The sequence below is a fragment of the Heliconius melpomene genome, chromosome 9 (assembly GCF_056956725.1).
Source record: "Heliconius melpomene rosina isolate 202511_hmr_F chromosome 9, ASM5695672v1, whole genome shotgun sequence".
NCBI classification, from domain to species: Eukaryota; Metazoa; Arthropoda; class Insecta; order Lepidoptera; family Nymphalidae; genus Heliconius; species Heliconius melpomene.
This window is the reverse complement of record NC_140397.1, coordinates 2,903,111-2,920,570: the sequence shown is the minus strand read 5'-3', so window position 1 is coordinate 2,920,570 and position 17,460 is coordinate 2,903,111. Positions and strand designations below refer to the sequence as shown.

General features: G+C 32.9%; 1 protein-coding gene across 1 annotated transcript; it reads left to right on the top strand.

Moving 5' to 3' along the window:
• Positions 1–1,659: 1,659 nt before the first annotated feature.
• Positions 1,660–7,410, top strand: LOC146536186 (protein takeout-like). Its single transcript, XM_085190350.1, has 5 exons — positions 1,660–1,820; positions 3,846–4,071; positions 5,643–5,773; positions 6,008–6,163; positions 6,572–7,410. Exons 1-5 carry the CDS (start codon positions 1,733–1,735, stop codon positions 6,751–6,753), a joined length of 783 nt encoding a protein of 260 aa, XP_085046476.1. The 5' UTR covers positions 1,660–1,732; the 3' UTR covers positions 6,754–7,410.
• The last annotated feature ends 10,050 nt before the right edge of the window (positions 7,411–17,460 follow it).

Sequence of the window (17,460 nt, the reverse complement as noted above, 5' to 3'; positions counted from 1 at the left end):
CTAATATTGATTATTTGTCCACCGCGAAGATTTCCTTTTAAAATAATTTACGTATTTACGACAGTGTCCCGTCATTTTTTATTATAGTGTTAATTGCGTACTAAAGAAACAGGTCTATGTTTAATTCTCATAAAGTAAATATTTTATAGTATGTATGACGTATGTACTTTAAATGTTTAGATATTTTGGTAACTATACCCAATATATACGATTTAGTGCAAATTTCAATTAAAAAATATATATTTTAAATTATTTTTTCTAAATGTTCAAGAACAGAAAATACTTTAGTGGAATACATATTTTATTATCTTCATTTCCCAGGTGTGGTAGAAGACCACAGAAAAAAAAATTGGGACTCGCTTCTCAATATGCAATGTTTTCAACATACATGTCGGCTGTTCTCTCCGTAGCTACTTTCCAAGTTGAAAGTCACGGAAGGGATATTGTCACACCATCATCCATATTACAATATTAAACATCCTATCGAATATAAAAGATGCTCGAGATAATATCCTCGAATAATTATTCTTCAACAATGGTGTGACTGTAACGCGACGGTTGTGGGTTCGATCCCCATTCGAGGAAATGAAATATTTATCTTTGCTCTGGTATCGAGGTAAACGCGGCGTTGTGCTCCGCCACTCAACACTAATGCCTCTAGAATTCGGCCTAAAATGGGGAACGGAGTGTCTTAACATTAGGTTCCCATTACCCGGCTGTGTGCGGAATACGCCGTGACCCAGTGTTAAGATATTAATAATTATTAATTCCCCCGAGTGATCTGGTGTCAAGAGATACCCCAGCATCGAGTTCCGTCACTCAACACTAATACATCCAGATTAACGTGATGTTTCCATCACGTTAGTAATATTAGTTAGTAATATAGCCTTCTTCAATAAATAGACTATCCTACGCGAAATTAATTTTTCAATTTAAACCAGTGATTCATTGTTATTTGTTATATAAGATTTTTCTGAGAAACAGGTCGCTAAGGTTACAGTAAGATGAGCGCTATTGTTGTCTTTTTTAAGCGTTTAGTTTATTTATTTTGCTACATTACATCAACATTACATGTATAATTGGAGATTTTGAATAGAAACATCCGTCCTCGTCATCGACATTGTATTTAGAAACTTTAAGAAAAATAAAATATAGGAGGTGGTGCTTTCCCTTCGTTATTCAATAACTAACTTGGGATATTCTTTATATCATAATTAATATGAAATTATAATTTTCATAAAAAAAATTTTTGTATTACAAAATCCTCGTTCAAAGGAGAGGTCTGTAGGCAGAGGAAACGTAGAGTTAAAATTCTCCGATCATTTTCAACAGTTTCTACTGAATTTTCGAGTCATTATGTCTTAAGTGTTCTTGTTACATTGCAAATCGATCAAATAAAAATAATTAATTATATCCGAGTGGGAATCGAATCCACAACCGTCGCGCTTACAGTCAAATGGCCTCAATATGTTTAGAATCATACAAAATTACATTTAATGATTATTTTATATATTTTTTACGAAATAAAACTTAATTTTAATTAATATTTTTTTAGGCAAAGTAAATTATAGAAGCGAATCCACCGCTCATACGGCAACGCAGCTAAAATCCTTGAAACACTTGTTAATTACGACTTCGAAACTCAAGTAAGGGAAAGAGGTAAAGTCATTCGCACACCGCTCGTCGTATGTGGCACTTCTGTTATTTATTATATTCTTAACATTTTTGAAATATGCGTCAATTTGACGATGTGTTGACCGTGCTGGGAGCTACGGTGATGTGCCTTTGCGTCCATCGGACTCTACAGCTGGTACCGTTGCGTAAGTTTTTGAAAAAATTAATAAAATTATATTCATTTTATGTACACATTATTATATAGAATCAATAATATTAATTAATATTTAGAAAATATTTTTTTACCCAGATTGTTTAACAATTACACAAATCAGAAAATAAAAGAAATGATTAGTTTTACAATAAATCTATTATTTATACGCTTTGCACTTAATAGAATGTTATTATAAAATTCGCTATAAATTTAGCATATTTTTGTTAATTCGACTTATTTCTATGTAAATTCGTACCTATCAAATAAACTTCAGGCTGTAATCCCGCATGTAGGAGGACAGCCAGAGGCTAACGTTAAGACAATCCGCTCCCCACTCTCCGCAAAATTCTGGCACATTCCGTATAGAGTGGTATAACTCAATGTCACGCTTCGCCTCGCCACCAGAACGAAGAAACGAAAATATGAAATATTTCATTTCCTCGAGCGGGAATCGAATCTACAAACTTCAGTCTTGTCACACGTTTATGTACTACGACTGTGTAATAAATGCTAAAAAAATAAATTTGACCCAGACACAATACCTGTATCATCTGGAAATTTAACATTCATCTTAGTTAGCTTAGGTGACAATACTATAATATGGTATCATCTACCTGATCAGCTCCATTAGCTCCACCAGGAGATGCAGTCCACACCTTAAGTTCAGGTTCCTATGCTTGAATTTTGTAGAGCACAATAAGCCTTTAGCTTAATAAAACTCTTAATCTTGTAGGCATTTTGGTAAAGATTGATTGTGATTTTAATATTTTTTTATAGTCTATAACTTTGGGTGAATTTTAACACGTAAATATAAATATCTTGCTTATTCTACTCCTGTAGGAAGTTAAAGAAATCCTTTCTATTTGCTCCTCTACATTCCATAATCTACATAAATACCAAATTTCGAAATTCCAATAGGTTCGTCTGGACCTTATATTAATTATAACATAACATTATGAGTATTCAGGTTTGTCTTGTTTGTTGATATAATAAAATTATTGATAATTCGTCCACATTAGTTTAAAAAAAATATTTAAAAAAATATTATTTAATCTTTAATTTTTCGTGTTGGGCCTCTGTTTTTGTATAATTGTGTGGACATTGAAAAAATAATTTTATATAACGGTATGTTTATCAATTACTAGATCATAAGAAAGAATGAAAAAAAAAGTAAACCATAATGTATTTCCTAATAAAAGAAACTAGAGAACGGAGTATCACACTAGTGTCTGTGCCTCCCTAATTTAAAAAAAAAAACAATGTATTGTTGCCATATTAAAAAATATCTATTATACATTCAAATGCAAGTTACAATGCACGCATAAATCATTATTTTAATAGTATTAATTTTTAGAAATAAATAAAATTCAATGTCAAATTTCATAATTAGTCAGCAAAGGCTAAAGTTTATATGTTACATATAACTGCTAAATAAAAAATAGATTTAGACTTTCTAGTATACTAATTTATGTATGAAATAAAAACCGCACGTTTCGACAATTATCATCGAATGTAGTATAAATTAAATATGGTTTCGCAAACATAAACCTGTATTTAATACTGAGTTCGAGATTTAAAAGAGATAAAGTTACAAAATGACTTAAATAAATATAAATCTTTTTCACTCAATGTCAAATTAAGTAAATATTATTATTTACAAACATTCACAAAAAGTGTTATGATGCAATTGAAATGTGTCTGTCGTCTTGCAGTGGTAAGGGTTTCGATTCTCGCTCGAGGAAATATAATTTGAAACTTAACTTTCCTAAACACCGGTAGTGCTTAGAAAAGTCAAGTTTCAAATTATATTCCTTTCTTTACGTACTCTCCGTTCGTCACTTGAAATTATTTAAAAAAAAACAGCTTCACGCTATATTCCGCACAGCAGAGTAAGCAGGAACTTAGTGTTAAGACACTCCGTTTCCCACTATCCGCCGAAATCTGGAAGCATAGCAATATTATTTTAAAAATTATAACAACATATAATGTACAATAACTAATAATTTCTTTATTGCAGCGGATTTCATTCATCCATGTGGCGAGTTAACCGATGAATGCTTCACAAAGGCCACACTCGATGCTATTCCAGGAGTTGTGAAGGGGATTCCCGAAGCTAGAATACCACCTCTCGATCCCTTATATTTGGATAGAAACATCACTATGAATCTTCCTGGAAACGTCAAAATGACGTTTCATAATGGAAAATTATCAGGATTAAGCACTTGTATACCAGACAACGTGTCGTAAGTAGATTTTTAGGTAGTTCTTTTACGGCCGTGGGAAAGTTTTTCTTGAATTTTCTATTTAATTTTCATATGCTCGTAAGTTGTTTGGTGCTGGCTGTATAGTTTCTCTATAGAGATAACGATGGCATTGCTCCCGGTAGAAGAAATGATAGTGTCTTACATGCAATGATGAGATGGTCATCATCAGTGTAGTATAGCAGCACGTTTGGCCATACACAATGCAATATTGTTATACGCTACTATACGATATCTTCTTAGGATATGCTGGAATTTCTGACATGAATGAGAAGAATAGGAAAACAGATTAATGAAGCATGAGTTAGTGATAAAAGAAAGAGGGAGGGTTTACGTTAGTAAAAAGCACGGGTGCCCCTGGAGGGTATGTATGACGAGGTTAATAGCAATGGACGAGGCGAAAGAGGTATATATAGTGATTGTCGCGTTTGAGCTCCGACCTCTCCAGCTACCCCGCCTAGGCATAAACTAGATACAAGTATTTTAAGACTAAAGTAACTCTCTACTTAAATGCCGTAATTATCGTTGGTATAAGCCTTGAGCTACAAATTCTATTTAAGCATAAACATTTAGACCTAGCTGTACTTTACCAGTATAATAATATTTTTTTTATTTAATTTCATATATAAGTTATATTAAATTAAATCAGCTTCACGCCGCATCCCGCACCCAGTAGAACAGGCAGAGGGAACTGTTAGTGTTAGGACACTCCGTTCCCCACTTTCCGTCGAATTCTGGAGGCATTGCGGGTTGATTGGCGGAATTTAACGCCAAATTTATTCCTACTAGAGCAGAGAAATGGAAAAACAAGATCCACGAGTGGACATCGAACTCACAAGCTTACAGTCACACCCTGCCCACTGTGTCTATGTGGCATGTCAAGATAATAAATGTGGAAAAAAAAAATGTCTTACAAACGACTCTAAATAACCTTTACGTGTTAATTTTATTCAAGAGGCGTTTTAATTATTAGCAAACGGCGGTTGTATAAGATTTCTCGATAGGAAGACTTCTATTACACGGTAGTTGAATGAGGTATATTTTGTAATACAGGATATTTATGTATCCATATAGCTTCTTAGCTCTGGTGTCGAGGCAAAAAATTATGTGTAAAATAACCATACAAAATCAGCGGAAAATTAAATTTGTCAACTTTTATAATTACCTAAAATCATGAAATTAATACGGAACCCTCGGTGGGCGAGTCCGACTCGCAATTAAAAGGCTTTTTACTAAATCTATAAAATTTGTGATTGTATCACCGTGAAACTTAACAGTTGTAAATAGCTTAGTGACAATCTAACATTATGGTATCATCGAACTGGTCTGATGACGGAGCCAAGACCTCAATAGTGTACCTTTCAGAGGTCCACTCGATTTATCGCTCCGAAATTTTATAGCGGTTATAGCGGTATAAAATCTTTAGAATTTATTTTGAAACTTATTTAATATTCAATATTAAACACCTAAAATAATAAACATATGACCATGTAAATAAAAATAGCGTGCTTAAGGAAAATACACAAGTATTTCCAAATCTGTATATCTTCCAGATCACAACGAGCAAAGCGAACGTTTATCTTCGACATCCATTGTAATTTTACCATAAAAGGGCAGTACAGCATCCAAGGCAGAATCCTTCTATTTAACCTCGACACTGACGGCTCTGCTAAAATTAAAATTTGTAAGTATTTGTAAATATTTTTTTTGTATCGCTGTATCTCGCATATAGCAGGGTAGGCAGAGAGAACATAGTGTTAAAACACTGTGATGTTACAAGAAGAAATAATTCGTTCCCTTGAGTGGGAGAATCAAACCTACAATCGTCGCATTTACACGCTTCTGACACTGCTCCACGACGGTGTATATTTTTCTTTTTATTGATATGTATAATTTAACATTTTTATCAAAATTTTAGGGAACCAACACATAAGGTTGGAAGTAAGGGAAAAAATTGTGAGAGATGAGAACGGTGAAGGCCATTACAAAATAAACTCATACAAATACAAGGCCGATTATGGTTCTGACCTTAAACTAAATCTTACCAACTTATTCAGAGGCAGTCCACAGATAAGTAAGAATATTCATAATTTTTTTACAAATATTCCGCTTTTTTTTATTTTTTCAGCTTTAAATTTTTTCTGTAAATATCTAGATATGTTCCAGAAAGGCGGGGGAAAGTGAGTTTATTGAACTCACGACCATTACGTTTAATAGCCTCGATTACTATTTAAAATTAATGTATTAATCATTTTTTCTTTTTTTTTAGCGTGACGCACACGTGTGTATCCCGCACACAGTAGGATACGCAGAGGGAACCTAGTTTTAAGACATTTTTCCCATTTTCCGGCGAATTCTGGAGACATTACGTGTTAAGCACCACTACTAGCCTCAAATCATAAAAATCAATTAACCAAAAATATATAGGTACTATAAAAATATCAAATAATCCTAATTAACGTCCTGTCCGTCTTTTCTACAGGTGCAAATATATTGGAAGTTCTAAATACGAACTCCCAGCTAGTAGCCCAGGAGTTCGGAGGTCCCATTCTGGACTACGCAATAGACTACGCTATGAACGTCACACAAAGGTTCTTCAGCACATACACTTACGATCAGATCAGCAAAGTGCCACTTACAGAAGATTTCTTCGAAGATAATTAAATAAATTTATGATATATATAAGAAACTTGAAGGATTTTAGAGATATAATTTACACCGAAATCAGTATTTATAATGTTTTTTGCTGAAATTAAATATTAATAAAAAAAAGTAAATAACAAAAAATAAGTAAATTATATTTACAAATAAACCAAAATTCTATATTGCTCATAATTAGGCTAATATTTTTATTTTATTTATTTATTTTTTTGGCAACAGTAAAAAAATAAATGGTTGATTAAGAAATAATTTAATTAATATTAAATAAATAATAAAACTATTGAAACGTGCAGAACGTTACAAGGTTAGCGTTTCTCAATTAATCCGAATTGTTCACTCGAAAAGAAAATATTTAAAAGTAAGTATGTACAGCTAATTTCAGAGTGGCCACGACTGGTTTGCCGTACTATACATACCATAATATGCAATGGTAACGCAACCACACCACTATGACATAATAGAACTAGCAATTGCACATACCACTTCTGAGTTGGTACCAGCGTCCGTGTAAATATTACTAGAACCTAATAAAAGTATGTACTTGAGACTTAAGCAATATGCCAATATTGAATTTTGATTTATTATATTTTTTGTACTGGTGCGTTTTCATAAAAGAAATTATTTAATTATTATTAATTAATATACTATTATTATTTATAATATATTTTTTTCTTATCTATTACCCTCTATTTATTATCTAGTGTTATCGTTGAGTGACTAACAGGAAACATACTTATTAAGAAAATTTATATAAATTTAAACGTAGCGAGATTCGAACCAGCGCGTCCTGGAAACCGTCCAAACGCTCTGACTACTAAGCCATACGTTCTCATAATGCTACGTCGAAATTCTTATAGTCTTCTGTATGGATTTTTTGAGGCACTGGTTCAAATCTCGCTACGTTAAAATGTTTTATACGTTTTCCTAATAAATATTTTTCGTTCCTAAATATGGAATAACACTTTAAAAATGATCACACAATTTTATTCAATTAGCAAATACACAAATGCTTGTTTTTCAATAATTTTTTTATAACCTTAAAATAACCTATTTTACCTATAATATCAAAAGAATGATACATAAAAACCAAATGTGAAGGTCTTATCCTCTTAGATTTTTTACCAATTTACATGGCATTAAAATAAATTGAAGAATTGAGAATTCCTAGAAACTTGTAGCAATTAATATCTTACGAAAAAGATTATTAGAAGACATTTAGACTGTTAAAAAAATAATTAATGTCGTATTTATATTTTGCCTAGATGTTATTCTAATCACCTTTAAACACCAATAAACATAATAAATGACACTTTAAATGGCCATTCTCTTAGTTTTCTTTAAAAAGGTCGAATCTGTGAAAATTAATTACTTTAGAAAGAGAGAGATTCCTTGGTTTATTCTCTTTTAATTTCTAATTTAAATAACAGTTTAGCCGCAGGGTAGACCGTAGAAAGAACCTAGTCTTAAAACTCCAGAATTTTTGAGACTGCATGTTTAAAAGGGGGAGTTCAACATCATGTTTCGTGTACCAGAACGGAGGAATGAAAATTATTAAATACACTCATTGCCCCAAGTAGGGGTCGAACTCACAACCGTCACGTCATGTATAGTAACAGTCAGCTTTACTTTTTGCTACAACGTTTTCAATTAATTTCATAAAGTAATATTTTATAATTCTCAACTGTTTTCTTTGTCATAATATTTAGATTATAATTAAAATTTATAATTCGTCATAAAACACTATCAAGACAACATCAGTACGCAACCGTCGAACAAGCCTGGTTGCCCCGGTTAATTAATTGCAACCATTACATAAGTGGGAACCACTTCGCAACAGTACGTTACTTTAAATGTTGCTAGGCTAAAATTATATTTGAATAGTAGGTAAATAAGTGTAGATTCGATTTCTGGGTTTTTTTTTTCAGTTTCACGCTATATTTTGCATGCATGATGAGGCATTACATCTTGAGTGCAGGCATTGCAGCTTTGTCCAGCCACCATAGTGAAGAAATGAAAACATTCAATATTTAATTTCCTCCAGTGGAACTCAACCTATCCTGCTGCTATAAGGGGTGAAGCTGGGAAAAAAACTAAATATTAATAAAAATACTTAAGGAAACTAACTTTAAACCCAATTAACATAAAATGTGAACCTGTCACAATTATAGGTCAAAACAATCGATTGGGTTACATTAGAGCAGCATTTCTAGCAATCAGCATTTACATGTTTTCATTATTTTCATTAATGTCCAACACGGGACGTTTATGGCGATACCTAGTAGATAAATTGTAATTCGATGTCCACCTCCGCACTTTCACTATTTTAAAACAATATCTATAGAAAGTTAATACAAGTATATATGTATAAAAAACATTTATATCAATATTTTTTTACACCTTCACGCCTTATGTATTTTAGGGCGCAGGAAGAGGAAACCTGGGAATTTTCGACGGGAAGATAACCAGAGTAAGGAAAATGAAAATATTAAATATTTCACTTAGTGGGAATCGAACCCACAACTGATCGTGTTTACAGTCTCACGTTTATGGCCTTGCGCCACGGCTGGACTCAATATTGGCCATATAGCCACATATATTTTTGTATAAGTAAAATAGAACTGAAAGGTACTTTGTATCAGTTTGTATTTGACTGAAAAAACTACAGAAATTATAAGACTACAAACAATGGTAGTTCATGAATATAAAAACACATCTATAATTAAATGTCTCTCTATTAAAACTTATTGAAACCGTCGTGGCGCAGTGGCCCAAGCGTTTAACTGAATACGCAACGGCTGTTTGTTCGATTCCCACTCGGCTCGAAAATTCGGCGGAAAGGGAATAACGGAGTGTTTTAACACTCTGCTATATGCGGAATACAGAGCTGGAACTGAAAGAAAAAACTTTGTATTTCTAAATGTATTTTCATAAACAATTTCTATAAAACAAGGTGATATTAAAAACAATACCGCATATTTTTCCACCAATATTGTATGCAATTGTTCTTTTACCGCAACGTAATAAAAGTGTATAAACCTACATTGGAACAGAAAACCAATTTGGCCAGATTTCGATTGTTTTTTATTTTATAGTTTCAATAGCAATACCGTAGAGAAAGCAATCCGGGGGCTGTCACCGAGCACGCGATCCCGACATCGTCTGAAAACTTTGATTTTACGACTCAAATAAACTTATAATTCGTAAGCAAATAGATATCGAACGGAATGGAAATGAAGATGAATAATGTATTTACATTTTTCATGAGAATCGTTGTCATGGGTTTTGGTAAATATATTTTTTTTGTTTGGTATTTGTTGGATAAACGTTCTATATTTAAGGATGATCAGGATGAGCAATATAGATGTACAAATCCAGGGTCGAGGGTCAGGTGGATCGTGCTTACCCCATAATAATCTGGTGTCAACCCATTACATTTAACTAGCTAAATATTAAGGCTGAAGAATAAGAAAAATATAAATAAACAAAATTTTAAGTCAATTAATTACAAGTGTAGTGTCTTAACACTAAGTCTTAATATTGAATCCTTATATACCTTAGGTAGTAACAAATTACAATACACCAAGTAATTATAACTATAGCAAATTGCTATAATAATAATTATTACATTATATATAACAACAGAATCGAACCGACATCAATGTCGACATATGTGAGTCCAAATAGCGCGTAATTAATTGATAAGTCCCCAACAATTAGCGGAGCCAGATTGTTGAACACGAGACATTATTCACGCATAATATTGTACGGGTGGATAGTAAAGTGCTATAATAAAATAGTCTATCGAGGTGCTGTGGACTAATAACGCGATGGTAGTGAGTTCAATTCCCGCTCCAGGGTATGAAAATAATGATTCAACAACAATTACTTTTTTATTTTCTCGCTGTGGTAACAAGATATAGCGCAGCGCTGAGTTACGCCACTCAGCACACATTGTCCGTTCTTAATATCTTCAATGAAGAACGAAGCTAAAAGTTAAGATTTCTCACTGTAGACAATGTTTCTTTATAACTTGTGGCCCCTATCAAATTGGCTTGCGTGGATTTTATAGCCCTTGCCATTTACTTTTTTCAACATTTTGTCAATTCAAAGTCAAATTGTGAAAGAAAATTTCACTCACTTCTTAATCCCCTATTGAGCTGAAATTCTCATTTTTAAATTAGATGATAATGCAATTAATCATCACCAATTTTGTAATTAATCCAACAAGGCTGTCGCAATAAAAAAGTTAGATTATATATATGTAGGTTTTCTAGATAGAGTTTTATAATAACAACCCCGTTATCAAGTGAGAAAACTCGACTAAACTGACACTTTAAAACTTAAATAACATTGACAGATAAATATTTTTTCTATTATATATCTATTTATTTTGTATCGAGTTATTTTAATACAGCTTGTTTCTATTTCTATAGTATATATGTTTCATTTCATATAGTTAATCACTTTACATCGCAACTGTACAATAACCATTACGCTCAGCCAGTATTAGTATTGATTTGTAAGCCATGCTGTAATACTAGAGTAGTCTAACAGGAAACCTATAGGCAATGATACCGTAGGCTATATTTATAGGCTAGACTATACCGATTAATTCCAATGCTAAGTAAATAGTGAGACAAAATATAGGTAAAAGTAACAGGCCAAGTGCAAAAGTGTGTTAAGTGCGACTAACTGGTTGTGGGTTCGATTCCTACATGAGGAATTGAAATATTTAATATTATAATTTCTTTTGTTTTTTCTCAACAGAGTGGCGCAATGTCTCCAGAATTCGGCGGAAAATGGAGAACGAAGTGTCTTGACACTTGGCTCCCTTGCCTACTCTGCTGTGTGTGAGATAGAGTGGGAAGTACACATCGATTTGTTTAAAACGATGTCCACGTTTTTTCCCCATAGCAGGATAGGAAAAAGAACTTTGTATCAATATTAAAAGTAATTTATTGCCCTGAGTAAGGATTGAACCCATAATTGATCCACTGGGCCACGGTGGACTCTTTGCTTAAATAAAAAAATAACTGTAATTTGTATAGAACATTAATGGTTTCTTGACATGCGAGAAAAAAAATCTACTGGACGCCAGAATCAATAGATTGCTATAAAAACACTGCAATTGTACCTACTACTTTTTTCTTAACGTATTTTCCGTATCTTGCAAAATAGGAAGAAAAAAACATATAAAACATATAACAGTAATATATGTCATATATAGTGGCATTGGCATTAGGGCTTCCAATCCGGCAGCTAGATCAATCTCGGTATTGTGGGACTGGTGGTCCTGCGGGATCCCGCGGGATTAAGTTCCGCTACTCAACACCTTTGACTGTGTCAACATACAAAGCCTCAAGAATTTGGTGGAAAGTACCAAACGGAAGTGTCTTAATAGAAACAGAGTAAAATAAGACTACGCCAAATAAAAGAAAATATCTTAAATTCTAGACTTTATATTTAATATAAAAATCTTGTAAAATTTAAATATAAATAAATACATATAAAACTTTTTACCCTCAGCCTAAAAACATTCAGCTATGATTAGCTTCCCCCATCCAAGCGTCCCCCGTTCTAACCTTTCATCAGCTAGCACCATTAGTCACCGAACTTTTTCCGTTTTACCAATACATCATCACTCGATTTTTGCACCTACGATGAACTTATTTGAGGTGACATTTTACCAGTGCCGGATGTTTGTCAGTCAATGAAAGTACTTAAAAAAATTAACATCTTATGTCGTTACATAAAAATAAAAGAACTGTTTTTATTTATATGTGGAGCTTCACGTATTTTGCAGGATAGCAGGGTTTCCCACTTTATCAGGGGCGGGGACCGTGACCTTGCTGCCTAATTTTTGAGACAATATCAGACAGTATGATAATCATCATCGAGAGGAAATCGAACCCACAATCATCGTTTGGCAGGTTTTTATATAATAAAATTTGTTTCCAAGCAATAAATTCACAATCTTACAATATCTAGGTTACAATTCAAAGCTAGTAACTCTGATGAAGACCTTCGTTGTCAGCAAATTGGGTCAATTCATTAAGTCTTCACAAAATTGCTGAAGCCATTTCATGAAACTGTTTCTGCTGTTGTGAACTAGTTTTGAAACCGACGCGACGTCTAATTGCCGTGCATATATGCTAGATATATATTGATTTTATTATTCTTTTTTTTTTAACTTCAAGCTGTATCCCGCATGTAGCGGGTTCCAATGCTAAGTAAATATGTTCCCTGGGTTCCTCTGCTTAGGTTCCCTCTGCCTACACTGCTGTGTGCGAGATAGAGCGTGAAGCTGATTTCTTTTTATTTATTTACTAATACACCACGATGGCGCCTTAGTAAAAATGAACAAACCTGAAAAAACAGTCATTGCATTCAACTAAAATTAAGAATTTTTACTATTCAAAAATAATATTGTCATATCTATTTCCGTTAAGACAGATATACCATAAGTAATTTAAGTCATAACAAAATCGTCACGTAAATGAAACACACGTTCGCCTCATCCCTGTCACGTCGCACGTGGGGTTGTGGTGGGGTGCAACGGGATACTTTTTCCCGTTTTTAATAGATCGCGTAAAAAGTCGGGGTTGAAACACTTATCTTTCACGCGAACGATATGTTATCGCTTAAACATTTGTGCTTCTCAAAGGTTTAATTTTGAATTATTATTATTATTGTATGTGAAATATTTTTAATAACGCTATAGAATGTTAATTTATGTAAATTGTACTTCTCATTATTATATCTCACTAAAATATAATATATATTACAGTTTTACCTATTTTTTTAATATTTAACACGGAAAATAGCTATAAAATACTGCATATCGTCGTAAAATTTACTACCTTTTATAATAATTATTAGGTCACATTTTATAACCTTTTTGATAAAGTATAATCATTATTTACTTTTATTTATTTTAGCTTAAAGAAGTGGTAGGAGATGAAGAACTGGTTTGCTACAATATAAGCTTAATTAAAAACGAATATTATAATATAAAACATACCATTCCTTAAAATAAACCTCATAATTTAAGTTTGGCTAATCAAAAGTTTGAGAACCGCGGTACTTCCTAAGCCCCCCTGAAAACTCCTCCAGCTTGTAAAGGAATCCATCATTCCACGCTCGCATACACTCACCCTTGTGTGTTTTAAACGATACTTATAACTTACCAATTAAAGAAGATCTGTAAAGACATAAATATCTTTAATATTACAAAGAGAATAACGTTTAAGGGTGGGTCAAACTAAATGGTCAGAAACTGGGGAATCTAATGTGTCTTTTGCAATAAAAAATTATGAAAATGTGCCGTTTCTAAATGTTTTTTTATTGAAATGAATGCTTTAATTGATATGTCCTATAATAATTTTCCTTTTTTATACTTAAATCTTCATATTTATGGTTTTTTTAGGGTCCCGTAACTCAAGAGGTAAAAGCGGAGCCCTTGTAGAATCACTTTAATGTTCTTCTGTTCATCGAGATTACTGGGATGTATCAATCTGAAATTAATATGAAATATTCGAATCTATAGATCCTTGTAGTACGGAAAAAATTAACCAACTTTCCGCCGAATCTTTGGAGGCATTGCGTGTTGAGCGGAGCTTAACCCCGCGCTTTTGCCTCGACACCAGAGGCAAGAAATGTAAATATAAATTTTAATAAATATTACATCTCCTCGAGTGGATCGAACCTACAACCAGTTTTACAGTCACACAGTGCCCCTATGCTACGACTGGCCTCTACTACTACTATGTTGAAGAGGATATAATTAATTTCTCGAACCGAACTCACAACCGTCGTATTACTATAAGAAATCATAAATAACTATAGTATACTTTTTATAATAATATATTCAATGAATATAAGCAAAAGATATAATTTTAGTAAACTATTCTATACATTTGCATTAACTTGAATGATTGATTGGCGAGCCATTTAGAGAATCATTTCACAAATAGACCTAATTATAAGGTAACACGTTGAAAGAATTCACTCAAAAAAATCTAAATTGCCATCCCCTTAACATTGCTAACTGTCATTTCCTGATGGGGTAGGTCAGGGGCTCCCAAAGTCAGAGTGAATGGAACGCATTAGATTTTCTTTTTGTACCTCGCATGTAGAAACAAAATTACATTATTGTGTAAATTATATCAAAACTATTAAATATTGACTAAAATTATAAGTTTAAAGCTAATATATATTTTTTAATAAGCATTTTTTTATTTTATTATTCATCTTGGGGGGGGGGGTCGGTCGGTTCAAATTGTGGGGTCGATTCCAAATCGAAGAAATTAAATATTTTAGATTTTCATTTTAAAGCAAAGCGAAGTATCGTTGCGTTAAGTTCCGCCGCTTATCACCTAATGCCTTCAAACTTCTTCGGAAAATGTAAAACAGAAATGTCTTAACACTAAGTATCCAAGTTCAAATCACTTAGAAGGGGCTGCGAGTATTTATTTAGAATCAGGAGACTGAATTCGAAGCACTATGGATTGTGAAGCGAAACTGGCCATACTAAAGAATTTAATTTCAATTATTTCCCCATCGAGGCCCACAACTATCCATACCTACATACCTACATATATTATAAATTCGAAAGTAACTCTGTCTGTCTGTCTGTCTTTTACGCAATCAGGGCCAAACCGCTAATTTAATTGTGATAAAATACTCATATAGAGATACTCGAGGGTCTCGGGATGAACATAGGATACTTTTTTTTCTCATATTTGTAATATTTTCGATATATACCAATATATATAAAATATATTGGTATATATCGAAAAATATAATAAAATACTTATTAATTTGACATGAAATTTATTCCGCCATGTTGATATAACCGTCGCGTTACTAGGCAACGATTTGCAAAGTTTGTTGTTAAAAAACGTCACCCAAAATGAGCTTGCTTAACGCATCTCTCTATTGAAAACTGAAAATAATTTCATAAATATATTTAATAAATATTCGTATAGTTCAAGCGGGCGTAGCCGCGTTCGGGTCCACTAGTTTTTATATAAAATCAAATATTTTTTATCTATATTAAATAGCAGAATATATTTATATTAATATATATTTTTCCATTAACGGTCTTAGATTGACTACCCCATGTCTCCAGATAAAGGGGCGGAATGATGATGTATGGGTACAAAAACAGCCGCTGTAAATGTCATCACTTGATGTATCACCTAGAAGCGTAGAGGTGGAAAATTGTACGATTTGATTTATTTAATGATCTTAAATATATAAATAGTAATGGAATTTATAATGGAACGAAACGGAATTGTAATAGGCTGCTATTAATAACTGTTGGATAAAAAATCTTATTTTTTTCATATAGATACTTCAAGAAAGAATAGTATTTAAAGATTTTCACAAATTAGTATTTATTTGTGTTAATTACAACTCAACTCAACGCCGCGCTTTGTCATATTAAAAGAAAGAAAATTAAAATCATCAATCAAACCCAAACCTATTTCCAGAATCAAACCTAGAACCGTCGTGCTTAGTCAAACCCAGTATATAATAATATGCCAGGACTACCTTAATAATAGTTTAAGTAATCTTTTAATTCTTTTTTAAATTAATCTTGTAAATTCAGTTTAAAAACATAATAACTCAAATAAAACCGGTTTTCTAATTGCGGAACCCACGACCTCTCGCATTTGCAGTCGGTCACACGTGATAAATAATAACACGATTCTGACCTTCGCGAATGATCTTATAAAATACACTATTATAAAAAACATCTATATTAATAATTAGAAATACTAGTTATGTTTATTTATAGTCTAAAAATAACCGTTTCTTAATATTATTTGAGAATAGTTTATGAAGAGCCGTCTTTCCTATCTATCGTATTTTAAGAAGTAAAGAGAATCTAGTGACAAGTCACTTTGCTCACAACTTTTCGACTATTTGTACGTGTAACATGATTACCAACGTTAGGTATCTTCTATATATATAAAATCGAAAAGTCACTCACTCATCACGAAATCTCAGAAACTACATGTGCTAGGAATCTCAAATTTTGCATAGGAGTTACTTATAGGACGTAGGTGCTCGCTAAGAAGGGAATTTGCAATATTCGACTTCTAAGGGGTTGTTTTTGGGATTGAAAGTTTGTATGAAACTTCGTTACTAGAAATGCTAGGAGTCTCAAATTTTGCATGGACGTCACTTATAGGACGTAGGTACTCATAGAGACAGAAATTAATAATAACGTAGTTCAATCAGGCGAAGCCGCGGGCGGACCGCTAGTTTCTTATAAAAGCGAGGAGTGTTTTTAAGCTTCGCAAGAGACATAGTAGACGAGCCTAGTGTCGAGACAACCGAACCAAAGTTAAATATATTTTCATTCCTTCGCCCAGGCAAACAGCGGCGTTGAGTTCCGTAACTCTACATGAAATACCTGCAGAACTCGACGGAAGGTGTAGAGCGGAGAATTCTAACACTAGGCTTCTCTGCCTTTCCTGTCACATGCGAGATACAGCGTGAAGCTGAAAAAAACCACATAATTATACCAACTAATAATAGTTACAAAGTATATAATTACAATATAATAAGCGAAAACAATAAGAATTATAATGTATGTGAGAAGACCTTACAGAACCTTGAACTTCCTGTCATTCGCGATGGTTTATTCAGAGAGAGCTGGTCTGTTCCCTTCATCTAGCGTCATTTGTATGGGGCCGGGAC

Excerpts from the sequence above, each read along its gene's own strand:
- LOC146536186 (XM_085190350.1), top strand. The coding sequence starts at position 1,733 with ATGCGTCAATTTGACGATGTGTTGACCGTGCTGGGAGCTACGGTGATG. Across the intron at positions 1,821-3,845 it reads TCTACAGCTGGTACCGTTGC|CGGATTTCATTCATCCATGT; the intron begins GTAAGTTTTTGA and ends TCTTTATTGCAG. Across the intron at positions 4,072-5,642 it reads TGTATACCAGACAACGTGTC|ATCACAACGAGCAAAGCGAA; the intron begins GTAAGTAGATTT and ends TATATCTTCCAG.